At 41.1% G+C, this 27,876-nt stretch overlaps 1 protein-coding gene across 1 annotated transcript in view; it reads left to right on the top strand.

Moving 5' to 3' along the window:
• Positions 1-26,953, top strand: part of CFH (complement factor H) — a 37,823-nt gene extending 10,870 nt beyond the window's left edge. Inside the window, exons 6-24 of the mRNA XM_087733776.1 lie at positions 2,242-2,412; positions 5,287-5,466; positions 7,009-7,209; positions 8,498-8,677; positions 10,350-10,526; positions 11,603-11,782; positions 11,931-12,104; positions 13,453-13,635; positions 15,686-15,868; positions 17,241-17,423; positions 18,750-18,929; positions 20,457-20,663; positions 21,263-21,439; positions 22,100-22,276; positions 23,285-23,461; positions 24,757-24,939; positions 25,687-25,887; positions 26,203-26,400; positions 26,548-26,953. Of these exons, the coding sequence (XP_087589902.1) occupies positions 2,242-2,412; positions 5,287-5,466; positions 7,009-7,209; positions 8,498-8,677; positions 10,350-10,526; positions 11,603-11,782; positions 11,931-12,104; positions 13,453-13,635; positions 15,686-15,868; positions 17,241-17,423; positions 18,750-18,929; positions 20,457-20,663; positions 21,263-21,439; positions 22,100-22,276; positions 23,285-23,461; positions 24,757-24,939; positions 25,687-25,887; positions 26,203-26,400; positions 26,548-26,561 (3,326 nt within the window). The 3' untranslated portion in view covers positions 26,562-26,953. The remainder of the gene's footprint in view (positions 1-2,241; positions 2,413-5,286; positions 5,467-7,008; positions 7,210-8,497; positions 8,678-10,349; positions 10,527-11,602; positions 11,783-11,930; positions 12,105-13,452; positions 13,636-15,685; positions 15,869-17,240; positions 17,424-18,749; positions 18,930-20,456; positions 20,664-21,262; positions 21,440-22,099; positions 22,277-23,284; positions 23,462-24,756; positions 24,940-25,686; positions 25,888-26,202; positions 26,401-26,547) is intronic.
• The last annotated feature ends 923 nt before the right edge of the window (positions 26,954-27,876 follow it).

Genomic DNA, 27,876 nt, shown 5'->3' with positions numbered 1-27,876 from the left:
TATTTATTACCTGTAATTAAGAAGCTTTATTGTCACAGACTTCTAAGGACTGGTTACCATATGGGAAACTACAAAGCTTTCACTTTATTCCACAGCAATTAAGCATAGTTTGTCTGTAAACAATCTCCATTGCATATATGCAGAAGAAGTAGGATAAGAAAGAGAAATCAGAGAATATTGGATGCTAATATAGTCATAATGGACCATCTGTTTGTTCCACATTTTCACTACAAGCTGTATGTTTTGCCAGGCTGCAGTCAACTTCTTTGAAACTAGCTTTGGTATATCTACATAAGATTCAATCACTTCAGTGTTGATTTAACCAAAGTAATTACAAACAATTTTGAATCTATGTATGTGAACCAAGTTTAAAAAACAATGATGATTTTAATTCACTCATGTTCTTAGGGTGTATAAAATACAAATAAATCGTGATGGATTTTTCTTTCTTCAGACTAATGTGTTTTGACAAGTTAGAAGGTTAATTCTTGTTTAGTTTTTACAGAACCACAGAATAGGTGAGGTTGGAAGGGATCTCTGAAGGTCCCTCAAAGCAGTCAGCTAGGGCAAGTTGCTCAAGACCGTGTTCAGTCAGCTTTTGAACATCTCCAAGGATGGAGACTCCACAGCCTCTGTGGGTAACCCATTCCAGTGGTTGACCACTCTTAAGTAAAAATGTTTTTTTTTATGTTTAAGGGGTATTTCCTGTATTTCAGTTTGTGCACATTGCTTCTCGTCACTGGGTGCAAATGAGAAGGATCTGGCTCCATCATCTTTACTTCTGCTGCCCCACCACAGTCAGGAATTTATACATGTAGACATTAATAAGATCCTCCCTCCCCCTAAGCCCCCTTTTCTCTAGGGTCTCTAAGCCTCTCTTTATCTGTCAGTTTTTCCAGTTCCTTAATTATCTTCATTTCCCTTCACTGGACCTGCTCCAGTATGTCCATGTCTTTCCTGTATTGGGGAGCTCAGACCTGGACACAGCACTCCAGATGTGGTCTGACCAGTGCTGAGTAGAGAGGAAGGATCACCTCTTTTGACCTGCCAGCAGCACTCTTCCCAAGGGAGCACAGGACACTGTTTTCTTTGTTTGCTGCAAAGGCACATTGCTGGCCACTGTTCAATTTGTCCATTAGGACTGCCATTTTTTTTTCTGCAAAACTACTTTTCAGCCAGTCAACCCTACCCTGCCCCGCCCACAGCTTGTACTTGTGGATGGGGTTATTCCTCCCATTTTGCAAATAGAGATTGTATGGGATTGGATTGTCAGTACATAAGAATGAATCCCAGGAAGTTTGTGGTAACAATCACTGTTAAATATTCAATCCGTCAAGTTTCTTAGATTATTTATATGTTATCTGATCAGGAAGTGTGTGTTTGGAAGAGCAGAGTACATATGTCAGGATGTCAGATACGTGTATGTTTTTTTCACAATTTCAGCACTGCATTTTGCTGCTTTGAAACCCCTACTTATGATAATTTGAACAGCATAAAGTGGGATTAAACACATGCGCTTGTAACATTTGCAGAATATAGTGAATTTTATTAAACAATGACAGTTTCACTGAACTATATTTCATCCTAAATAGAAAGTAAATCCAGCAAAGGAATCCAGGAGAACTCTTTGGTGTCCTGCTCTGTGGCCTGGGAAACAAAGCCTTGAATATTTTCTGGCTTTATGAATGCAGTTTTTGGAAGCTGCAGGATCTCAGTGGTTTTATTGGGTTTGGCAAGGAGCTGGGGATGCTGAGGTTCTTTTAGAGGTAGTGAAGCATTTCAGTGTCAGTTTTCCACACAGTTTAATTCTTTTTTCCTTTTGATGCCACAATTTAACTAATTGTCCACTGGTTATGAGAGAGCTTTAGGTTTGCTGGAAATTACAAGGAAATGAAATTATCTGAAAAATGGAAAATCCTAAATTTCAGCTAGCCTAGTTGCTTATTTTAGAATGTCTCCTGCCTTATATACTGATTCTGATATCCATTAAAATCCAAAGCAAGTTCCTGAAATCTGTCTCATGAACTAATTTGCTATTGATGCTGTGCTACACCACACTTTCTACCTGGCACCCACAATCTGGTCATTGAAGAGTTCTCAAATAAGTTTCAAACAGTTTCCAAATGCAAATGTTTTTGTGAAGTCAAATGAAAAAAACCCTACCTTTTATTCCAATAAGCATTTATTCTCAGCAAATAAAAATGAACAAAAATATATGGATTTTGTCTTTCTCAATTTCAGAGATTACCTGTGATGTGCCAAAAATTCCGCATGGATATGTACGTTTTCCAAAGGGGTCTTACAAGGAATATGAAAAACTACAGTTTGCATGTGATGAAGGATACAGATACGGTGAAAGAGCAGATTCACAATGTACTGAATCAGGATGGAGTCCAACCCCCTTTTGCACTGGTTAGCCTTGCCTAAAATTATTTTGCACATTTGTCGTGTTTGGAAGTAATTTCAGAGATTAGTAATGACAAAAGTTAGTTTATTCATAAAGAAATAAATCTATTCACATCTGACCAATATCCATGAAGATTTGGAAGGATTAAGTGTTAAAGGACCAAACAACTGGATAAGAGTTTTCCATGGAGAGCAGTAGCAAAAACAGTTCAGTCTTTTGTTACTTGAGTGTACTTAAACAGGCTCACGAAGCAACAGTTGCTCCAGTGTACTACATAAATGAGATTGATGCTAAAATACTTCATGCAGCATCAGTAGCTGTTGATAGTTTTTTGGGTTTTTTTATATGATTCTGAATTAGTGGGGAGAACACAGGAAAAAGATTTCTTGGGTTAGAAAAAAATCCTAATTTGGACAAATAGGAAGGATAAAGCTGAATCTCTTTACCTTCTACAATATATGATGAAAATGTTTTATCTAAGGCATGGAAAAATCAGACACTAAAAAGAATATTTATGCAAGTAGGGAAAAAAAAGTATTAATACCTGAAACATTCAAACTACAGAAGGTATCTGAAATTTTTAATGGCATAGGAAAATTAACATTTGAAACCAACTTCTTAGAGAAGTGGTATGGTTTTTGAAGTCCTACTGTCTTCACATCAAGACTTGATACCTTTTTAAGTGTGTTTTACGTGAACATGACTGGTACAAGTCAGTAGCTGTGCTGTATGTTGGAAGACTAGGTAAAGAAATATTTGATACCATATGAATTGCAGCAGTATGAATAAAATTGGAGAAGGCTAATAGTCTTAGCTTGATGACCTACTTATGAATCACAAACAGTTGTCTGAGGGAGAGATACAAGTTAATGCATCTTCGGGTCTTTAGTGTTCAGTAGTTGAGATGCTGTGTCACCATAGCCAAGACTCTTCTACTTGTAATCATAGGACTAACCACTCAGTAAAATACCACTCAGCATCTCACCCTGTATGAACATTTGAGACAATAGAAGTTTGCTTGACCTACTGAACTGACCTCTGCATTTTGTCTGAGTGTCCTGATGAGTCTTACTGTAGTTTGAGCAGACTGAGCACCTGGTTGGTAGTCATTATATCCAATGTTGAAATTTCCAGAATACTGGTTCTGATCAACCAGTTCCAGCCAAAGAGGAACAATTCAAACCTGATCCCTATTTGACTGATGGAACTTCAGTAAGAAATTGTTGTTGTACTGTGCAACCTTTCAGAAATGACTGGAAATTACAAAGGTATCTTTCGAAGTATCTTTCAAATTAAAATTCTGACTTAAGTTAGTAAGTTGCCTTTCAAGAGTTCTTCTGAAATAGTAAGATAGTGTTGTAGGTAGAACAATCTGAAGTTGACATGGCCATTTCAAAAGGAGTTCGAGCAAATGTGAAGTAGTCCAATTTCAGAAGGATAAGTAGTCCATTGATGGCCATAAGTGTCTAACCTGAAAATTACAATGGAATTGTAGTGCTGGATTATACATAAAGCTGAAAATAATAGTACTTTCTACACAGCCATTATGTCAAGAATTGTGTACAACATAGATGTGAAGTTCACTAACCCTAAGAACCATGGACATGAAGTGATGTATAAACAGAGACCAAAGTAACATGGTATGCATGAATCCTGCCACTGTCTGTGACCCTTAGTCTAGGATGAAGACAGCAATTTGTTTCATGTCATCAGAACTGTAATTGCACAACCGCATTATCCATAGTGTTCAAACTTCTCATCAGAAATTGTCTGAGAATCTCTACAAATTACTACATTTACAATGCTGAAACTCCCTCTTGCTTTCTAACTCCCAAATGCCTTCTGAGCAGTTAAATGACAAATCCATAATTTCTGAGACTAGTCCTATTTGACATCAGCCCTCTGGGTCATGGATTTTACTTTAGTTTCATTCAACTACAGCACTTGGAAAAAAAGTTGGCAACAGGGCAACATTATCGGATGTTATGTACCATCCACCTTCTTGGGATCTCTTCGAGAAAGACTCCTTTAGAAATAAAGAGTAGTCAGTAGTAGTCAGTAGTCAGTCTTAGTGCCCACTCTTGTGGCACTCAGTGCCCAGTTCTTGACCTTTCTGCCTCGAGATTAGTAGTGATACTGATTAATATGCATTGTCTATGGTTTAGCAACATACAAGTGCCAAACAAAACATTCTTCCAGACACTGGTATACTGGGCTCTGATACTTGGGGCATATTCAAATAGTGGTTCTGGATCCTACATGACTTACCGCTGAACCTAGATGATTCAGCAATACATGCATACAGCTGATTCGCCCACCTTCACTCCACAACAGGACCAACCTGTAGTTACCTTATAGTCATCCACTCCCAGCCCTGAGTGCGTTGGTGATATTTCCTAAACTGGAAGTCCAATACAAAAAAACGCAATAGACAGGCTCCAGTTTATAAATAATATATTTGCCTGGCTTCTTCAAGCGTAAAGATATCATGAGCTTTTTAGAATAGCATTCTTGTCCTTTCTCAGTTGTTGAAATACTTCCAGTGTCAGTGCAATACCCTAATCTTAATCACACAGCCTTTGAATGATCAGTTCCTAGTTAAGTATAGTTATTTCCCCATTTAGGACCTGCCAGTGAACCTGCCCTCCTTTGGGACAGTGTCCATAAACCAGACCAGGAGAGCTGTGAGCCCAGTATAGGTCATTTTGAGCTCTAGCTGTGGAATGACCTACTGAAAAGATTAGTCAAATTCAGTTTGATCACCTCTAGTTCTTGCTCCAACCATTCTCTTTGCAATTAAGTTTTAATCTTCTAATTAGCATGACATCAGTAACAGAAACATTTTTTTAACAATTTTATGCATTTCTCTTTTTATTTAGAAGCTGTATGCTCTCCTCCAAGAATTTCCAATGGGAACTTTAGACTTCAAAAAGACACCTACACAGTAGGTGATACAATCACAGTACAGTGTAATCCTGGATATCATTTTAAAACATTGACTGGCAAAAGCACAGCTGAATGCACCAAGAATGGCTGGGTGCCTGATCCAGTTTGTGTCCGTAAGTAGCTCTCATGAATGAAGACACACTATGTAGAGTTGTTGGAAATATCTCAGTGAAAAAGAGGTCAAGAGAAAAACTTAAGAAGCGTGAGAAATTAGAGTTGCTTATTCATTGTGTTTCTTTGTGATATAAAGCTTAATTTGATGGTTTAGAAAAATCATCTGTAAAAACAATGGTATAATCTACATTTACATTATGTTTATAAACACAGGTATTATCTATTACTGTATTTGTGAAAATATGTGTTAAAAAGTGCTATAGTCAGCTCTCTGTCAGGAAGGTTTGTGGTCCATCTGAGGAGTAGCATGCCAGTCGAGATAAGAGGACACAGTGAGTGTTGAAGTATCCAAAACAAAACAAAACATAGGTGATGGCTGGAAGGTATCTTTCATCGTAGTTATCACAGCTTTAGATTTTTACTTGCCGTTGTATGTTGGTATATTATCAACAATCACAGTTTTATTCTACCTATTATAACCTGTCAAATAACAAAACAAGATATTCTTGATTGTTTATGAGTTCTTTCTTGGCTTAAACTTCCTATAACAACAATGATAGTTTTGCCCAGTAGGCACAGCATTAACAACTAAATAAATAAATTAGCAATTAATTTCATAATCTAGCACTCTTTGATCTTTGGTCACTGAAAACAAAAGAAAAACTTAGAAAACAGGATGTGAGAGAAACCCTGATGAAATCAGTCTTGTAAATGAACCTTCGGATGATTTGAACTATTCCTGAAACTTTTAGTATCTGGATTAATCTTTTCTCTATGTATGTGTGGGTTCTAAAATTCAGGTATCATTCTGAGACCTCCTCACTCATTATTGGATGGTCTGCCCAGTGGGTGATCTCCCCTGCCCAAGCACGTAGGCTCTGGGTCAGAGCACTTCAGGAGGAACCTACCTGCCATGGCCAAGTAGGACACCCTGAGTAAACTTGAATGAAAGCTTCTGGGAATCTCCTCCTTCTATCTTGACTTGTCCCTGAAAAGGGTCAGTTCTTTTGAGGAACTATGAGAACAAAAGAAAAACACTATTGTTTTAAAATAAAATGAGAAGAGCTAGGAAGACCTTTAGGTGCAGAATCCAAAAAGTTACAAATGAAAATGGTGACAGGAGTCATCTCAATTTTAAGAGTCCACAATTCAGTGTCTGTATCTGAGCTAGCTGTCTGGGCTCCCATCGTGGTCAGTATAGTAAAGTTAGTCAAGACACTCTACAAAAGCAGTGTCATCTCAGTGTAAACACTTGCATTTGGTCTCATGAATCAGCCTTTGGAGTCCACTGAGAATATTGACTGGATTTCTGTTGGTTGCAATGGAAACGGGGGGAACCAGCATAGGTATGGGTAATGACAAAGGCACCAGAAGCAGAGTGCAATTGTTCCTGTACTCCTTAGGATCTGCTATGGTGTGCAGTCCTGATTCTGCCAGTTTCCGAAAACACTCAAATGATGAAGCTGAATCTGAATTAATTGTGTCCTGAGCTTTTTTTTCATGCATGTGTTGATACTGTTGCTGTTAAATTCTATTTCAAGAGAAACCCTGTGACTACCCAGCTATAGAAAATGGCAGGTTAACTGATACACTGGAGTACTACAAGAACTATTACTTTCCAATGATGTTTGGGCAGCAAGTTGATTACTACTGCAAAAATGGTTATTCAACCCCGAATGGAGACTTCTGGGTTCGAATTGTCTGTTCTGAAAGGGGCTGGTCTCCAGAGCCAAAATGCCTCAGTAAGTACATTTCCACTCTATGTTAAATTCTGTTATAATTATCAAAGGTCTGTGCAGCAGAAATTGTGCTGATGGTGTACAAGACAGAACAAAGAAAAGTTAAAGTAGAACTGCTTTAGTTGACCCCTGGAACTGCACCCAAACTGTCATCCTATCTGCAGAGCTCAAACTGCCAGTTGGTAGGTGACACTCTGAAGTAAGGCTGAAATGATGCTTTTGGATTTTGGAGATTCTTCACTCCTGAAACTATCCACAAGATTAAGAAATACGTAGGATATGTTTCTCTTCTCTGGCTTCTGGGTCACATGCATGCATCTACTTTCATCTGCGCACACAGCTGCACATACAAACAGAGAGTTTCTACTCTATGTAAATCTATTCTTCCTTCCATGGCTTGGGCACTTTGTCTAGAGGTTCCTCTATGAGATCCATTGCCTGGTCCCTTTGGATAACATTTGGAGCTGAAAAGGTGGCGCACACTTGCAATAAGCTGAAAGTGAGCATGGCATTAGCAAGAGATCCAGATACACTGACTTAATGATTGAACTATAGAAAACAAATTTTAAGCAGTGAGCTGAGGCCTCCTCTCCTAACATACATCTTCAGTCACAGGAAAGTTTGTACCTACCGGTAGGGCTTGGAAGTGGATTACAAAAGGTTGATCTTTCCCTGTTGCCCTTAGTGGGGTGATGCTCAGTGCAGGAAATGAGTGGAGTCCTGCCTGGAGGAAAGGACCAGTTACTCAAGTAACACAGCTATAGCATTCCTTCAGCTATCTTCATTGTGTCTGGGCTCTTGAGGGCACAGGATGCTGTGGAGCCAGCATACTTAGCTGTCGCTAAAATCTCTAGAGCTGGTTTGAGAGTCTGATACATTTGCACAGAGATGATAAAATCTCCTGGAGGCAAATGCTGAAAATCACTCAGGGCAGACATCGACATTTTAGAGACGTAGCAGACCAAACCAGAACTGGTGCACATGATGCTAGATGCACTGAAGTTAGCCAACCTTGCTTATGAACACTAGGTAAGCGATATTGTTTACGAGACCACTTCTTAGCACTTTATGTAGTGACTTGCACTCCTGTTCCTGTGATTTGTTAATCTTAGGGCAGTGAAACAAAACATGCTTTCATTCAGGTTTGAACACGAATGTCTTTTTGGGGATAGAAGGATACAGAAAGGTGCTAGGAGGCCCGTTTTTAGTTACTGTCCTACTAAGAATTAATTTACCTTAGTTCTTGCTGTATGGATTACTGTGGTTAAATGTACTTACCTTCCTTCTTTAGAAAAATGTCCTATCAGATGGCTGGCAAATGGTCAGTTCTCAAATATGCAGAAGAATGTTTACATGGAAGGTGAAAGAGTTAAATATGTCTGCAACAATGACTATCGTACTGAACATGAAGATGGGGTAGTCACATGCACAAAGGATGACTGGTCACCTCCTCCAAGATGTATCCGTAAAAGTGAGTATGCTTGTATTGTGTTGAGATTTCTAGCTAAAACCAGTAAATCCATCATCATATCACCTGCATTAATCCATCACCACTGCTTAGTGACTTTAAGTCTAGGTGCTCTACAACTGAAACACAATGCTGTGATTCTTTCAACTGGCTCATGCGGCTCTCATGTCCCTGAATGCTGCTGAGGTCAGTTGCTATACAAACGTGCAGAAAAAAGTCCACACGTGGCTCATTCAGATCTCCTAGAATGTAAGCTCTGGAATGGGAGTCATAATCCCTTTGTCTTCAGTGGTGAAATCTTGTTATAACATAGCTGTGCAGTAATGTAATAAATAGTAATCATTCCCCTTGCACAGCCTGTCTGTAATTTCTTGTCTCCTTTCAGCCTCTCGCTGTGCCACCTGATCCCTGTTTCTCTTGCTTCCTTTCCAATTGGCATCATACTGGAAGCGGGGAGGAACAGAAAGGTTATCTCTCCTAACTCTCTTTCCAGCTTTTGTTCCTGACTTGCATCAAGCCTGAAATTGCTAGAATGTCTCACAGGAACTTTAAATACTTTAGATAATGATTTCATATGGACAAAAGAAAGAGTTCACCCTAACTTTTCTTACACTGTAAAAATGTTTTTTTAGGAAACAGTTCCACCCTGACAGAGACACCGACCATACAATGTTTTGGACCACCACCCACTGAGATTTTGACACAGCAATGAGCAATCAAAATAAAATTTTATGATTCTTAGTGTTAGGCATTCATGGGCATTACTGGTATAAACACCAGAAAATTTGATGTGAAATTTAAACTTTTGAAGTTGTTGCATGAAAGCATCATTAACTCTGCACCCAGCGTTCAAATACATCCTCTAGTGTTCCTCAAGGTGTTTTATTTTCATATCTTTATTTACTTGACTCTTTAATGCACAAATATTGCTATTTGTTGTACTGTTAATTTCTTAAAATGAAGCAACTCCTTTGCAGAATAATTTATTAGTAAAGAATTTAGCATACTACAGAAGTTTTCTTTCAGAATACAAGACCATAACATCCAACCAAGATGACCGACTTCCATCCATTTAGACTGGCTTAAACAATGTATTTCAAGTGATGTGAAATCAGTTACAATGTTGGGTCTGTCCCATTAGTGGTTTAGTGTGCAAGAAGGCATCCTTTGGTGCAAATTTGCTTTAGTGCTGCAGTATGTGCACTCTGAACGATTTCTCTTTGGTAGAACTGAGGTGGTACCTGCACACTGTGGTGATCTCTGGCGTGCCCCGCTTGCAATATGGACAGAAGGTCCTCTTTATGCATGCACAGTGCAGTGTACACCCAACATGAATTTCATTTCTAGTGAAGATCAGATGTGGACATACAGTTTTGGAAGCTTACAGGATTGCTGCAAATCAAACCCCTGCCCATCCCTGTTTGTGCTGCACAAATTGGTAACTGTGAACTTTGACTTTTCACTTTCCAGTTGTTCCCCAGGAAGAGAGCTCAATGCAGAAGCAAAAATTCATGTAGTCTTGAAAATGTTCTATTTCCTACTTCTGTTTCATAGAATCCTAGAATCAGAATATCGCAAGTTGGAAGGGACCCCATTTGTCCTCTTTCTTCTGTGTATTATAAGCATGTAGTTTAGTAGTGTTTTACTTGGAAGAAATTCTGTCTCTCTCTTTCAGAAAGATGCCAGAATATCCATTTTGAAAATGGTTATTTCACCTTGGGAAAGAAAACATTTCGTTTACAGGAGAAGGTCACCTATAGTTGTCATACTGGCTTTGTAACTCCAGAAGGAGAAGAAAGAGGAGTGACACAGTGTCAAGAGAATGGCTGGACTCCACCTCCAAAGTGCATCAGTGAGTAGCATAAAGGCTTCAGAGCTCCCTATCATTGTCACTGGCGCAGACATGATGTCCTGTATACTCAGATTTTTGTCATCTAGATTGGTAGAGTTTTCTTACTGGGCAGAGGGAGGCCCAAATAGAGGACTGATCCTCCAGAGATTAACCTTTCTGGGGCTCCAAGAAATAGAGAGAGAAAACATAAAGGAAGTAAGTAAGGTGGGAAAATATCTACTGTCTTCTAGGTGAGCTATCTTTTTGGACCTCTAGCATGAAGTAGATGGTAATCACTGACCTCTCCAGTGATTCTTACCTGATACAAGGTACATATGCCCAAATTTACTCCCAATTCTCCTGCCTTTCACACTTATGAGGGAAGATTTATGAAGAAATGCCTGTGAACCAAGGATTCTGCCAAGAACTTTCTTTAAATATGACCAAACTAGAGAAAAATGGGATTCATTATTTGGAAAGATGTATCACTATGCATAAAAAGCACTATGCATATGTCTGCCCTGGTGTTGAAAAGTATATTTGTGAAAAACACCAGAGTGCTTTTTCCTGAAAGTACCTCCATACTGTTGTTGCCTTTTTCCTCTTAGGAGTTCCTTCCTCACCTGAACAGGGGTGTAGGATAGTAAAAGAAGAGATTTAATCTTCCAGTGTTACGATACTGAGGCTTTACCTGATGTTTTATCTTGTCCTTTTGTTTCAGACTGCCTTCACCTAGGATTTTGCGGCTTTTTTCTGACCCCCTCACAAATGACCATGGGGAACAGGAGTACAAACTGTTTGCTATGACACCAATAATAATAATATGTAGTAGAAGGAAAGGAATTGAATCTAAGGAAGAAATATTTATGCTAGATATTACTTTTGTACAAATATTTCTGAAGATTAATGCAATAGATATTATGTGAATATGTTACATACGATATTCTACATTCATATTTTGGCAATGTAGAATTTTTAATGTTTCAAATGCTGTAGATCAGTAGACGAGCACACGCTAAAACAGCTGCAGAAATGATAGTTTCCAAAGGGCAGTGTTTCTGGATCACAAAATGCACTAACTTTGTTTTATTCTACAGAATCATGTAAAACACCTCATTTGGACATTTTGAATTACCACACAAGTAAAACTATGTTCATGCCTGAAGATACAATTGAATATGCATGTTTGGAGGGATATAAAACTGCAAATAACATGCCAACTGGTACCGCAAGGTGTGGCATAAATGGTGAATGGAGTCCAACGCCCCAGTGTCTTGGTGAATATTGTTGTGTTTGCTGATCAGTGTAACTGTATACATTTTGTGAAGCTTTTTTCTTTAAGGCTTTGTTTTTGTTGTAATCATTAGTATTTCATGTACTTTTTGTAGGCTGTACACTATATGTTAAAATATTTTGTCTTTGTAGCAATAGAATGTGAAATGCTGACATTGCCCAATGGAGATGTTTCTCCCAAGGAGGGTAAATACTGCAATGGAAACGTTGTGAAATTTACCTGTGCCAACAATTACTTGAGAGTGGGACCTGCCTCTTCTCAGTGCTATTACTTTGGGTGGTTTCCATCACCACCAGTGTGTAAAGGTAATTCTTCTTACTTTATTGTAGTAGGAAATATATGAAAATGCCTGGGTCCTGAAGACTTCTGTGACACCTTATATAAGCCAGTCTTGCTCGCAAGAACAATTATCCCATCTTCGTCTCTGAAAGGGCAGGAACTCATCCTCTTCAGATCATTTCATAGTGTTTTGCTATTTTATGTGAAAGATTCTGAATAGTTGAACTTTCAGTGTTGAACTTTCTCTTAGCTTTAGTTATGCCAATTGGAGTTCTGCAATAACTGAAAGTGAGCTGGTAAGTGGCTTGCACAGAATTTCACTCGGGTTATTGACTGTAATGTATGAAAACTTATTTATTATTCAAAAAGGCATAAATAATGTGCAATATGGCAGCCAGGAGTGATTAGTTTGAGTAATGTCCTCTCTTGCTGTATCCTAAATGTCCTAAGTTTTGCCACTGCCTAATGTTGATACCCATCAGATATTGTACCCTATGTTCTTTTTCTGATTACATGCTATTGAAGAAAAAAAAATGGTTTGGAGATGACACAGAGCTGGACCTAGGCAAAAGACATTCAGTGAAGGGTTTTCTCTATGAAATTACTCAACTTCATCTGCTGGGATGAACAAACTCATGCAGAAGGGAAGATATATGCCCCTATTCTTCTCATCCTTTTTAAGACAGAGCACAACTTGGTGGCATCTGAAAAGAGTTTATTTTGCTGGTGCTATGCCCTTTCATGAGGCAGCTTGAGAGGATGAAGAGATCTCATATTTCTCATCTCCCTTCCTTCCCACTCAGTCAATTTCCTTGTTGTCTTCCGTGCTCTCATCCTCCTTTTTGCTCACTCGCTTTTGCATTTAGAAACAAATATATTTCATGTAGTTGGCTCTCTAGCTCAGGAACATTTTAAGCTCCCTTAAGAGGAGTTCCATTCACTCCATCAGAAGTGAATTCCTTTAATATACAGTGTGTATCACTTGCTGGGTGATTTTTATAACATAGGTTATTATTACTTGCAGAATTTTCACTTTTTTTTTTTTAAAGAATACTGAAGTTGTCATCCATGTAACACTTTTTTGTCTCTTAAAACTGGGTTGGTTTTATCAACCAGTTCTTTTATCATAGCAGGAAATTGACAGTGTGTGGAAGTAAGAGAGAAGAGTTAGCCAGGGTCATACATATCTGTTTGTGATCTCCAGCCCAAAACAAATCTAGATATTGAAAGGCATAAACCAATGACTTGTTTAACTTGTTCTACTGATTTTTCTTAGCTTTAAACAACAAATATAATTTATTTTGTGTTGCATTTAACATATAACTGTGCTGAAAGTACTGAGTTCAGAGCATAGATTTGATCTCTTGATTTCAGTAAATGTCAGAGGCTGTGGACCTCCACCTGAGATTACCAATGGAAGTATTGCTGGTGGCTTTGTGGAACAGTATCGTCATGGGGACAGAAAGCTATATGAATGCAACATTGACTTTAAATTGGTTGGATCAAAGGAAATAGAATGTGTTGATGGACAATGGTCATCTCCTCCCTCTTGCATTGGTAATCTATATTTTTTTGGTGTTATGCTCACCCTTCCACCACCCCTTTGGGTCCTAAAGTCAATGGCTCCAGTCTGGTGTGTTTTGGAGGGAAGTTGCAGCACATTATCAGTATCTCAAGTCACTCACTGGGAGGAATAAGATGTTGATGCTGATGATTTCCTCTTCCTCCTTACAGGATCTGCTTGGGGTAATTTTTAGGTTTGCTACCATGCTTTTATGCCTTGCCCTTTTTTCACTGGTGTACAAGTTGTGAATTAGATATGTTAAGTGTGTTTTAAATATGTTAGATACTTGTTCTTTGTTCTTTGTATAACCCCTAAACCCAGTTTTGATCAGCTCCAGGTCTAAGCTGGCCTTTTGTGACCTATTCATAGCCTTGGGGTGCCAGGCTATGCCCTGTCACTTACCATCCCATGCCTCTACTCTGCCACACCCAACCTTTGTCCCCACTTCTCAAGGACCCTGTTATCGTACCAGCCCTGTATTCACCTGCATCATTATATTAGAGTCACAATTGCTCACTCTACAGAGACTAAAAACTTGTTACTACGATGTATATAAAACTATGGTTGTGCCACACAGAGGTATCCAAAAGTAAAATAAATAGCTATAGCCTGGTCACTAGAAAAATTGCTGTTACAGCTAAAACAAGTAAAACCAAGCCTCCAGGCAGGTCAGGACAGGTTCTGACAAAGTAAGCATGATAAGCCTCCATCCTGAGGCCTTGCAAGCTTGGTACAAACTCTGTGGCCTCTTTATAGCAATGGCAATACTGTATGTTACTGGGGCACAGGGCTACAAACACGATGACTATGAATGCATTATGTATGTCGCTGTCTTGCCTAGGCTAGAGTCAGACATGTCCAACAGTTTTTTATAGTCCTGATATTGAAATGGTGAATAGTTCTGCAGTCAAGTCTCCTACCTAAGCAAAAGCACCCACTTTTTGTGCATGTCATTAGGTAATGTACCTCAAACCTGAGAGTATGAATGTCAATGATAGGAGTTAAAAAATACTTGTGCAAAACTACTATTTGTTTGATAAGACAGTGTCTCAGAACTGAAGTAGAATTCAATATTCAAGCTGAAAATATGTAAATACGGAAAATAATTTGGGGCGTTCTTATGGCGCAGGCTCATCTAAGAGCAGAACCAATAAATGGTGGGTCTTTATGGACTGGTTTACTCTGTCCCCATACATATACATTCTGACATGTCTCCCATGAATAGCACTGATGGTTTAAAGAAGTACAGCGTAGAGCTTGCATCTTTTCAATCCTTGATCCGGTGAGAATAGTTTCAGTGCACAGGCTTGAAAGAAGAGTGGTCCAAACATGAGTGCAGGGTTGTTCAAATTCAATTTTTGAGTTTACATGGGTCTTCCCTCTCCCACATTAAGAACAGGCCATATGCCCTTATTCCCCTTACATGCCTTTTTCCTCCTTCAGAAAAACTGCTTACACACTGCACTCATGTGGGCAAGCTGTTACCCTTTGCTGTCACTACCACTGCAACAGTGACAGCCCAAAGCAGGAACTGCTGTTATCACACAGAGGTGACAGCGCTGCAGCCCTCTAAGTGATGCTACAGTGGTTTTCAGTTCTTGTAATAATACTATTTGAAAGTACACATTACAAATGTATAGGTGTATAATCAAATATAATTTTGACTGATCAGAATCAGGGATCCAGGTGAGCTGGATTGATCCCACTCAGGGATCCAGATGAGTTGGATTAATTCAAGGTTTTCTTACAGTTTGGAGTTTATGTGCCAATGAAAAACAGTTTGGGAAAATTAATGTTAGCTGAAACTACTTGTGGAGCATGCTGTGGAGTTACCACAGTGATGGAAGGGAAAAGACAGGAGAGGGATTTCGTAAACCGACTAAAACATATACATACTCCAGCTGTGTTGAAGTTTAGTTGCCACAATTAATGGGAGTGAGTTTGACTCACCAAATGCAAATACAGTTACTTTTATTTAAGTTCTTTCAGCTATTCATATATGACTCCAATATTATTGTGGAATGCTTCTGCTCTTCTCAACAGAATACAAAATGCCGTGTGGATCGCCTTCCTCTATTCCGAACGTTGTTCTTCATCAGGAAGACCAGACCCAGTTTTCGCATGGTGATGAAGTAATTTGTGGATGTCAACAAGGCTCTGACAATTCTAAGGAAATGAAAATAAAATGTCTTAGTGGGGAATGGAAGCCTTTACCTCTTTGTGCCGGTAATCTATTTCCATAATATTTCCATAATATTTCAGATGTGAGTGTAACATAGTTCTATTCAAAATTTCAAGGACTTCAGCAATCAATATGTAGCCAGAGATTCTATAGTTTCATGCATCTCTGCTAAGTTTTTTTTATTTACTCCTCTTTTAAATGTGAACATGTCCTTCATCCTAGAAAGACTCTGCACCTACAACTTTGTAAGCACTCTGAGTAGGTTTGGGGAAGGAAACAGACACTTGCGCAGCAGGTAAAATGAAGTATGGGGGTACATCTTTGATGTATGGTGTCTTTTACCCATTTTCCGGTGTTCCTCCCTGGTAACGACCCTTCAGAAGCCTTGGGACATACCTGCAATAAAGTAGCATGCCTGTTGTGTTAAGTACTTGTAGTTTTATGTCTCTATATACTACTTCGCTTTTTTAAAATCCTACTGGGAATTAAAAATAATATTAATAGCTACAATGTGCTAGACTTATCCCATCCTTATCATTTTTATGTGGATTAGTCCTTTTCATTTCTGATCAGTAGTTTTCTCTTTTTTCTGATCTTCCCATTGAGTTTTGCAGTGCATAAATTGAATGAAAGTAATGTCTTTTAAAAATATAGAAAATAAAGCCTTTTCCTAAGAAAAAGAAAAAAATTACATTGGAGTCAGTAATTTCAGAAAAAAGTGATACTGAACAAGGAGTCTTGTCTGGGGTAAATTACTCCAGCACTTCATTTATCTTTGACAGAATACAGTTTCTGATATATCCAGTTCTTGGTTCCCCCTTTCTTCAGCAGTGATTTTATATTCATCAGTGATTTGAGTACACTGTACCTTTATTTACAATTACGCTGAGGACCGAGTCTGGCACAAAACACAGTCTGCTTAGCTTTCCCAAGCAGCTTGTGTTGACTCTCAGAATCACCAGCCAAGGATACAAGACCTGGTTATGACTTACATACACTTCCACAGGAGATTGATACCTGATACATATTCAGTGTGGAGTAGTACTTCCTTTATGCTCCTGTTTCTACAAGCAAAATAATGTTTCTCTTCTTGCTCATCTTGCTACCTTTTTATAGTTTTAGGGAGGAAAAGAATGCTTAGTTTTTATATTATTTACTGCACTCAGCAGAAGGGATCCTGTCAACATAAAAATAATTGCTTTGTGAGTGGGAACAGTCTCTGCTTTAGACAGCTGAAACAAAAAAATATTTCTGTAATCTAGGAATCTTAGGAGTTACTTCAAACGAGAGTAAATAAAAAACCACTTTCACATGGACATGCGTTAGGAAACTGATGACTTTGTCATTGGTGAATGCGTATGTATGTATTATCTGAGCTGAATCTATTTTTTAGCTCTTTTTGTTGATTTTTTTCAGATCCGTCTCCTCAGTGCGTACCTCCCATGGGTGTTAAGCTTGTGGACAATGATCATCTTTCCAAGCAAAAAAAGGAGACTGGGTTCCATGGAGTTATACATTATACATGTACATCAGCTGACAAAAGTATTAAAAAGGCAACTTGTGTGTCTGGAAAATGGTTACCAGAGATTGAATGTACAAGTAAGTTTTTAGATTGCATACAATTTCTTCTTTTTAGGTAGGAATGATAAATGCTCATTATTAAAGCTTCTTAGCATTGCTGTGTCACTGGTCTGAAATAGAAATGCTTACATGCTTATATATATGCTTACTTGCTTATATGCTAAAGGATAGTCATGAATAATTATGGGAATCATTTGAACAGTTAACTAGGTTTAGATACACACTATTTTAGTGAGGCAGTCTTAATAATCTCTACTCTGACAATTGGAACAGTTGTCACTGTCACTTCTGATGTGTGAAAAGATGCAATGATAAATTTAAGCTTGGTTCTTCAAAAGGGCTTTACTCTGGTGCAAATGAGAGTAGGACATAGCTAAAGCTCCAGACAAATTTCCTTTATTTCCTGTAAACATTCAAAGCCTTTCTATTCCTGATTTTTCTTTTTTCTTCCTTCTATTTTTTCCAATTGCTTCCTACTGAAACACCAAGAAATAAAGCTGTGTTGGCCAACTCAAAAGCACAGACCTAGAAGCGACTGCCCTTATCTAATGCACACCAAAGGCTGGAGGCCTGCAGAACTGCCTTTATGTATAGCAGAGCAGGATATTGCCTGTAGAAGGCATGATTATAAAGCAATAATCACCTCGTTGCCTGCTTTGGTTATGCCAGATTCATGGGAAATGATGCATGGAAGTGGGAGAAGTACACAGAGTGGCAATCACTTGAGGGAGCATTCCCTTTCAAAACCAAGTGTCCCTACCTTCCCAGTTTTCTGGAACCACTAGAAGCAACACACCGAGCTCTTGAGGTCTGCTCCTTCCTTAGATCTACCTCATTCCCTCCCTTTTTCTTTCCTTTGGCAGGAGCAGCCCTTCATTCCTTGAGTGGCAAAACTGAAGTTTCTTTCTTTCTTTCCTTTTGTGATTCTCGTTTAGCTCTGTCATGAGCTCAGTCTGAAGAAAAAAACAACAACAAAACAAAATAAGAACCCCAGAAGCTGGTACGGTTTTCCTAAAGTAGTTCACCATAGAGAGAGGAATGGCGAAAACACATTAGGAGTGTGAGCTGTACGTAAGGGAAAGGAGGGACTACAAGAAGCTCCGCCTTGGATTGGTGTAGGCAACTGTGACTGTCTTTTCTATGAGTTTGAAAGCATATGAGCATCTGAAGGCAGCCCTGGTGCTTCTGAAGCAGAACGAAATGACCATGATATTAATTAAAGCTTGAGATAGCTACTGAGCAATTATCTAATGCCAGTGTTTTCTTGGTTGTTTCTGTTGCAATCTGTGATGAACTGCTACGCTTTATCTTGTGTTCTATTATAACATGAGTATGTGTCCTTAGCTGAGAAGAGTACATGCCCACCTCCACCTCAGGTGCCTGGTGCTCAACAGATAACAGTTGGAAGAAATTACAAGAATGGGAGTAAAATAGCTTTTTCATGTCTGAAGAGTTTCCAGCTCATCGGTGCAAATGAAATAACATGTATAGAAGGGAAATGGCAATCACCACCTCACTGTGTGGGTCAGTAGTGGCATATTTTTTTCTGTTTATTTTATTATGAATTTATGTGTTATGCATTTACAGTAGTCATTAGTGGGAGGATGATACTATTTATGTTAAGATTACCATGAACAGGTAACTGCAGAAAAGCAATAGAACTTAAGTTGCTAAGGAAAGTGCAGTTAAGCAACTGCTGGAAAGTAAGTATTTTTATTTATACAGACTTATGTAAGATGGCATATAAAACTTTCAGGTCATCCACCAGGAGCTGTGTGTTTATTTGTTTGTTAGGTATATTGCAGAATGGAGTCTCAGTTTTGACTAGGGGTCTTTAATAGTATCCTGGTGAAAAAATCAGTATTATTGATTATTTAGTTGCAGTAGTAGCAGTCTTTGGGTTTTTTCATTGTTATTCCTTCTTGATTTTCCTCCTTTTCTTTTTGTGGCTTCTTCCCGTAATAGGAGTGTAGATGATATGGCATAACTCAGGCCATCTATACTAAGAAATGCTGAGCAATCCATAATCCAATTGTTAAAATATTACTGATGCAGGTGATATCTTGTAAGCAGAAGTTCACTAAGTGGTAGAATAAAGTATTTTCAGAAATGACTAGGAAATAGATGAGCACAGGACAAATGAGGTGCCAGCTGGAGACTGATGTGCACAACGTGCCAACCACGTCTGTATTTTTAAGCTGCAAAATTCTGATGCCACATGGTTTCTCTTCTTTTGCATTGCCTGTCAGTCTCCATTTCTGCTGATAAGCGGCAGACATAGAGAAGAATAACCAGAAAATGTTTGAGCTGTTCATCAAACAACTTTTACTGAAATAAAATTCCCAGTCCCAGTTACTGAACAGGAACTTTGACTGTAATTAGATCTTTTGTATTGTGGAATTCATTGCAAACATGTGCTTTTAACTTGATGTGTCAACTAATAAAAACTAATTTACTAATAACTAAAAATACATATAAAATATAATTTAAGTCCACCCACTCAACAGTAGTATAGGAGAAGAAGGCATTGGGACAGCCCTGACTCAGGAGGGCTTCATAGAGATTTAATTCCTTGTATGTATCAGGACGTACTTTACAATACCTTGTAAGTTCTGTTCTCTTTTTCATTTTCAACATGCCATCACAAAACCCCTCAGGATATTGGTACAACTTTATTAATGGTGGAAAAATTTAACAGCTAACATTCCAGAAACTCACTTTCAGTATCCCAAAACAATATAATGTCTCTTCTGTTTCTCTGCCTATGAAATTTTCCCTGTTCTTGATACTGAGCTGTAACTGTGTCTTCTTGGTATGACCTGGAAAATGGTTTTCATTTTTCAAAGGAAAAGAGAGAAACCCCGTGTAGGAGGGAAAGGAGAGAGAAGTTTTGGGTTGTGCATCTTAGATATTTCTTCATCTTCCTTTCAGGCTGTTTAATTTGTGTTTGCAGCATTATATTGGTTTTTCTTTTCAGTTTTAGATGGCATATGTCATTGGAATATTAATTGTCTTGCATTCTTATTTATCTGTGTTTTCTGTATTTTATAGAAAGACCATGTTTGCCACCAAAACCTATAGAATGTGCTGATGTTCCCAGGCTGGAAAATCAAAATTTAAAAATTAAAAAAGAAGGGAAAACAATGTATCTGGCTGGTGCTAGATTGAAGTATGTTTCTCGTTCTGGATACATGTTAGATGGACCATCGGAGATAACTTGTTCTATGGGAAACTGGACTGCAGCTCCTACATGCTTGGGTAATATAAAAAAATACTTTTTTTGAAGTGCATTTAGCAATGAAGTTGAAAGAATTTTAAACTGGAAGTTGACTAGTAAGAGCCAGTAACTCCATATTTTGCTGTGGAATCCTGTCATCCCTCATGGATGTCTTCAGAGCAATCCTAGTTGGATGCAAGGCTGACTTTTTGAATGCAGTTCAGTTTTAAAACATTCCTTTGTATTCTTGCAATCTTTGTTCAGTTCCTGTCTCTGCCAGGTGAGTCCTGGGTGCCGCCTCGTAATCCAAGGATCTGTTTTCTACAGAGTCCACTAGTGACTAGGAGTTGCTTTGGTGCTTCAGTGATGGAAACCACTTTGGTGTAGTAAGGGACAGAAGCCTTTATTAAAATTTTCTGGCCTGGTTAGAAACAGGATCAAAATATTTCAGTGACTGCAGTCCATGCCTATTTAGGGGAGTGACTTATTCAATCTTCTGTATGCTACCTTTTCTATAAAAGCCCCTGTCAGCGCATGACTATGCTGATGCTAGAAAAAGCTCTCTAAAGCATCTGTTTGGTGGAAACTCATTCTATGGGTATCACATTAGCACAAGCATCAGCTTTCTGTATCTTTTCAGAAATGCAATGTGGAAGCATTCCAAAAGTTGCCAATGCTCAGATTGAAGGCAGAAAGAAGGAAACTTATGAGCCTGGTGAAACAATTCGCTACCAGTGTGATGCAGGGTTCCTGACTGTTGGTCTCCCCGAGATTATTTGCAGAGAAGGCAATTGGACAGCACCGCCCTTCTGCGAAGGTATAGGTTCTGCTTCTAAAGTAGTCTATGATCCTTCTTAGTCTTTCATGTTGTTAATTCAAATGATGTCAACTCAGGCATGCAGGTGAGTCAGGCCAATAGAGCCAAGAGGTGACTTGCTTTGAATGGGCTGCCATGACACCGAATTTTGTGGCTCTTGAGAAACAAGCAGCAGGGCAGATCAGCAAAGAAATTGTTTCCCCTGTGGGCTGAAGCTAGTAGCTGAAGCTTAGCTCTCTGCCGAAATCAAGCAGGCAGAGGGTTCTGGAGGAAGGGATGCTGGCTGCAAAGGAGGACATAGCTGCTAGGGTAGTGTATCTTATTTTCACATCACTAAGGATGTCAGTTTCTGAAAGCTGCCTGCAAATAGTAAAGAAATCACTTCACTTTCCAGCCCTTTGGCACACAATGCACCAATCTGCACCTTGGGCTGATCTCTGCAACTCTTTTTCTCTTTTTAGTCACTCTAGGCAAAAATAATAGCGTCTGGTGTAGCGTTGCAGAATAAAGACCATACTGGTCTTCCTTTTCTACCTGTAGAAAATGATCTGCATTACACAAACCGTTTTCGCTCATCAGGCATAATGGTGCTCCGAAATGCAATATTCTGTGATTGTCATATTGCTGCACCACTGTTCTTAAATGCCCCTCTCTTTTCAGATGTTACCTGTGGAGCCGCACCTGAAATTCCCAATGCTTATATTATAAGCACTCAACAGGAGAGGTATCAGCCCGGTGCCAGAGTGCAGTATGAATGTGAAAGCAATTTTCAAATGATGGGTGGAAATCATGTCACTTGTACAAATGGAGAATGGTCACAAGCACCAACTTGCAAAGGTAGGAATCCATGCTTTTATCTTGCCTGTTAGCATGGAGGGGACTGTTTGTTTACCTAAATAGTCTAAGGACTTTACTTCGGCTTTCTTTGTGTACCCCAGCTTTCTACTTGCTATTGCTTCCTTGCACAGCACTTCAATTTAGCTTGATGCTTCTTGAAATACTGGGGGTATTTTCATCAATGGCAAAAACGTCTTGAAGCAGCAGGGCCTAAAATGTGCTGCTCTGACATTCTCCGGTCTGATACTGGTATTTCCCCAGAGTCAGCCATTTCAGCAGCCTTCAGTAGAAGGACATGTAAGGGCTCCTCTGTTCTGTTCCAACCTGTCAGGGAGTATCTGAATGGAAGAAGCAGTAGCGGAGAGAAAGAGCTGTTTTTCTCCAGGGGTCCACTCGGACTCCTAGCAGAGTCAGATCTAAACCACGTAAGATCTGCTAGGGCTATGGAAGTGGGAAGAGCGTTCCTGTGACGAGGAACTGTCAGGAGCTGTGCTCCTGTCCCCCTGCCCAAATCTGTGGCTGCAGGGCAAACAAGCGCTACTTGGCTTTCACAAAGCTCCGTGGAGCTGACTGTGCTTACCTGCCCCTGAGCAGTGCAGGCTGACGAGCTCCTCCAGCACTGCCGGTCCTCCAGAGGTCTGCGATTCAGCAGAGCACCAGCTTGGCTGCTCCCCCTCTGATTTCCAGGTATGCCAGGGCTCCCTGGGGAGGGACACGGGCACGCAGGAAGGCTGCTGTGGCCTCTTGTGCCGTACGGTGTAGCTACAGAAACGCAGGCTTTTTCTAGAAGCTCTCGGTGACCCTGCCATCTCCTGGGAGTCCCAGAAAGTGTTCTGCTGCCACTGTCACACCTCATTGCTTTCTCCAGGGTGAACTCTCAAAGCTGTGACCCACCTGAGGCAGAAAATCTGGACAGAGATTGTAACAAGGTTGATTCCTTTAACTCTCGGTTGTGTAGGGGAAAACCCCAACGACTGCAACCGTGACTGCAGCAGTGTCTCTTTTCAGATGCGACGTGTGAACCTCCTCCAGAAATTGCTGGTGGTAAAGTTCAAGGTGTTAAGAAGTCAAGGTATTTGCCTGGGGAGAGTGCTCACTATCAGTGCTGGCGAGGTTTTGAGATGACTGGGGCTTCCACCGTAGCATGTCAGAACGGGGTCTGGACAGAGCTGCCAAAGTGCAAAGGTAATTTCTCTCTCTCTTCATACAGTCGCCTGTCAGTGAGACTGTCACGAAGCTGACTCGGTGGCGTTTACTTCTGCAAATTTCAGCCTCATGACTGTGCACAAGTGCAACGTATCTGGCACACTCGGGGAAAAAGCCATTTTCCCCAGTGTCTATTCAGACGAGTTTAGCAGCTGAGTGACCCAGGTGGCTTCACTCGAGACGGCCCTGGAAAACCACCCTGAGGCTGAGAGCAGTTGCCGGCCAGGTCTAATTTTGAGCCACCACCCTTGGACTTCTGAGAATGTACTTTCTGTGCCTGCCTGATGAGAAGAGAGTGAGACATTTTGCCATCTACGTTGGAGAACAGAGCCCACAGCTTCCCTGCTAGTTGGCATCCAGATGATAGTGCAGCCGATGCATTGCTATATTGAATGCCGTGGAGTCGAATCAACTGTTAAATCAACTGAGGGTAGAATTTGATGTGTGAGCCAGTCCCTAGGTCCTGTGTTGGTGCCTCCTAGGATTTCATGAGCGCACTGAATAATCTCATTTGTTTTCATTAGACATCATACAGACATTTTCAGGACCTGAACCAGTGCAGCAGCGTTTGACTCAAACACCACCCAGCTGGGAGCTGAAAGGGCTGCAAAAACAGCAGATGAATTCAGACCGGGCTCCATATTGTGGCTCCCGAACACAGTGCCAAGTGCAAAGAGTGTCACTGCTGGTACCAAGGGATCTGGGTCTTCTCTGAAGATTTCCCAGTGCAAGGTCCGTTGGAAGGCCGGACTTGGCAGCAGTGTGGTGCTTGAATAGGTATAAAAATCCGTGAGGCAACAGTGCATCAAGACTGACATGGGTGAGCTCCCAAGCGGCCGTAAGGGGCCCACGGAGCCCAAGGGCTATCCCATGAGTGATTGCAGTGGTGCAGTTCAGTGACAATCCTTATTGTTTGCAATTGGATCCACTTTCCTCGCGGCTCAGGCAGTACAGGGAGGAGGTGGCTGTCAGGCTCTTCTGTGGAAAGACCTGTGCCGAACGCTACGCCATTACGCAGGACAAGAGGGAGTCCTGCAGACAGCTGCAGGCACTTCAGCCGTGGGCAGACGGGGTGAACTGGTACTTGGGAGTCCCAGCACTGGAGAAAGGAGAAACTGTTGCTCTTTTTCACCTGCCAGGTATTTGGTTTTCTCTCTGCTTTCCTCCAGGTCTCTCAGAGCAGTGCCAACGTACTGTCCGGTAGTATTTGTGCTCAGGCCTCCGTTGCAATTAAACTCGCATGGCTTTCCCTCTGATTGGGAATTTTCTTCCAGGGAAAGGTGGCAAATGTGGCCCGCCTCCAGTTATTGAAAATGGGGACCTTCTTTCCTTCCCCATGCAAGAATATCCACAAGGTACAACTCTGGAATACAAATGCCCAAGTCTCTACGTCCTGGAAGGATCTCAGTATATCACCTGTGCTGACGGGCAGTGGACAGCCCCCCCAGTTTGCCTAGGTAGGTTGAAGCACATGCTGAGCGGCCAAAGGCCGTGTGATTGCTCCCGTTGTCTTTTTCTCAGATCCTGAGGGCATCACTTGTGCAGCAGCACTTGTGCTGGGGCTGCGATGCTGGCAGGGCAGAACAACGACGAGTCCTCCTTTTGTCCAGAAGGAGTTTCTCCTTGACCTTAGCCTGTGTAGTCCCCTCTGCTGCCTGCTGTCTCTCGCCACCACAGCGGGTTTGGGAGGAGGGGAGTTTGGCGGAACCCCCCTGTGTGAGGGGATCACCATGACTGTGCAGGGCTCCCGAGCTGGGGACGCTGCTACGGTCAGCAGGCTGTGAGTGGGGAGGATGGGTCTGAGTGGGTGGCAGCGCTGGGGAACTCTGAGGGTGTGTCTGTGGCATGGTCATGAGGAAATGAATTCAGAGAAGTGCTGGGCAGAAGGGAAGGAGGCACCTCAAAAAAGACACAGGGAAGTTCATTGGTGCCTGGTGACTTCCCCCACCTGTGCTTCGATCTTGCCCCGTGTGACTGGCAGAGTGAAAAGGCTTCTCCATAGCTCTGCATGGGGTCTCAGCCATGGTCTTGTTTCTGTTTAGCTTGGATTGTGAACGTCTTTCCTGTCACAAGTAACAGAGGGTCAGAGCAAATAGCTGGAAGCGTTTTGTGATGCAAAGAACTTCTGTAGGCTCTAGGGGGAGCAAAGTTACCTGTGGTGCATCTGTATGAAGTGATAACGCTCTTCTCTTGCCTTTTTCAAGTGGCCTGTACAGCATCTGAAGAAGACATGGACAGAAACAATATTGAGCTGAAATGGCTTGCAAGAAATAAGCTGTATTCCAGATCGGGTGACTTTATTGAATTTCGGTGTAAAAAAGGATATTTGCAGGCCCCAGGATCTTCCCCATTCAGAGCACAGTGTGTGGAGGGGACCTTAGAATATCCATGGTGCAAGCCAGGAAGTAAGTCATCTCCACTCCCGCCACTGCTTAGCCGCTGTGTTGTTGCATTTTTAGTGCTGAAGCCGAGGAGAAAGCCCTTAGCTTTCCTGGGGAAGTGCCTGGGGAGGTAGTAGTCGCGCACCAGGGCGTGGAAGCATCCCGTAAGCTGCAGGCGGCGAGGGGCAGTGCCCCCAAGAAGCCATTGACCGGCCTACCTGAGCTGGAAAGACTGCTGGGGAAAGGGCTCTCGGGGGCTCTCAGCTGGTACTAACAGTTTCAGAGCATCAGTTGTTCAGCGTGAGGTCTACGGGCAAATAATGAAAGCACTTTTTGCAGAGAACTGTACAGTGCATGAGAGGATGATGGAAACGAACAATATTCAACTACAGCCATCAAGACGGTCAAGCACTTCCACCTATCGCTCTGGGGATTTTATCTTCTTTGAATGCAAATGGTTTTACCAAAAAGTTTCACACCGTGAGGCATTTAGAGCAGAGTGCCTGGATGGGATCATTAAGTATCCTACATGTGAACGTAAGTGCGTGGCGCCGAGGACATGGGGGGGGGGGGGCTGTAGGAGGCAGCTTTTCTGAAATTGCCTGTCTGCTGCTCTGAGGAAACAGTGCGGCATGTCAGGCTTGGTCTTCACGCCTTTCCCCCTTTTTCCTCTTTATGCTGCAGGGATTTTTGGCTAAATGGAAATGGGATGAAGGAGCCCAGCTGCGGAAATGACAGATCCCTCAGCAGACCCAATGATTTGAGCTCAATTTTTCCTGGTGTTTCCCGTTTTGTTGTGCTTTGTTTGCAGCTTAGCCAATGTTCGGTCTTGGAATTTGTGCATTTTTTTTCTTTTTATTATTGGATGATTGTGTTTACATTTTATCCACATTCTTTCCATTTTTGTAAATGTATTTACATTTTGTAAATGTGTTTACATTTTATCCATCTGAATGGTTGTGCTTACATTTTATCCATTCTATATTGATCTCACTGTTATTTTTATTAACAATTGTGTCCTGAAATAGGCTGGCTTTGGTGGCATACTGAGACAAGAATTAAAGCCCGCAGGTAATTTGATTATCAGCAAGTAGAGTGTGTTTGGCCTTGTCTGCTCCTAGCTGCTTCTCCGTGCGCTTGCCTGGAAACTCCCCTGAGGTCATGGCAGAGGTGAGTGTCCTGACTGCTTGATCAGGATGAGCGAGTGGAGTCTCCTTTAAATGACTCAAGGAAGTCTCTAGGTCACAGACACAGTTCTTAGGGAGGACTTGAGCCTCCCTGACGTTTGCTGGAAGAGCAAGATGTTGGGCTGCACGTAATTGGGGTTTCTTGATGGAGGTGGGGATGACTTCTTGGTCCAGGTCTTGGATGGGCAAATCTATGCAGCGCACAGCTCCATCTGCACTTCACTGACAAAGAAGAACTGTCTGGGCTTGTGGAAATGAATGGCAGCCCTGGATGTGTGTCATGTCCCACCTGTGGGGAGGGGGGGAGTGACTTAGATTGGCAAATCCCCTTGGTGTGGATTAAGGTGAAATAAACTGAAGGTCCGTACATAAACATCAACCTTAATGGGAGATTTCTATAGAACAAATATTATGTAAACATTGGCCCTGTAACTCTTATATCTACCTAAGCTATGTGCCTTTATGGGAAATCAAGGTAAGCCTTGTGTTACTCGATGACTTTGGGGGAGGGGGGAGAGAGGGGGGAGAGAGATCACCAATCCTGGATCCGGTGTCAGACCTGCCAACGGGGGTTTTCACTGTAGAGAGCCTCCATACACTCGCACGTGCCCTTATTTATTGGCCCCAGTTCCTGGACTTCTGGAACCTTCTTTCATCCCAGTTCCAGGAGTGGTTGAGACACCCATCAAATCAAAAGAATTGTCCAATCAAGAGAAGTGGCCCCTCCTCGTGATTTAACCCTCTCTCAACTCCTGGAACCTGCTTACAGGGTGTCTGGGCTCACAGTACAGGTGTTTGGGGCTTGTCCCTTACACCACCCCATGGC

This window comes from Nipponia nippon, unplaced genomic scaffold (genome assembly GCF_047370975.1).
Source record: "Nipponia nippon isolate SJK-2023a ecotype South Korea unplaced genomic scaffold, ASM4737097v1 scaffold_5, whole genome shotgun sequence".
NCBI lineage: Eukaryota > Metazoa > Chordata > Aves > Pelecaniformes > Threskiornithidae > Nipponia > Nipponia nippon.
Note: the sequence above shows the minus strand (reverse complement) of the source record. Positions and strands in the feature narration are given on the sequence as shown.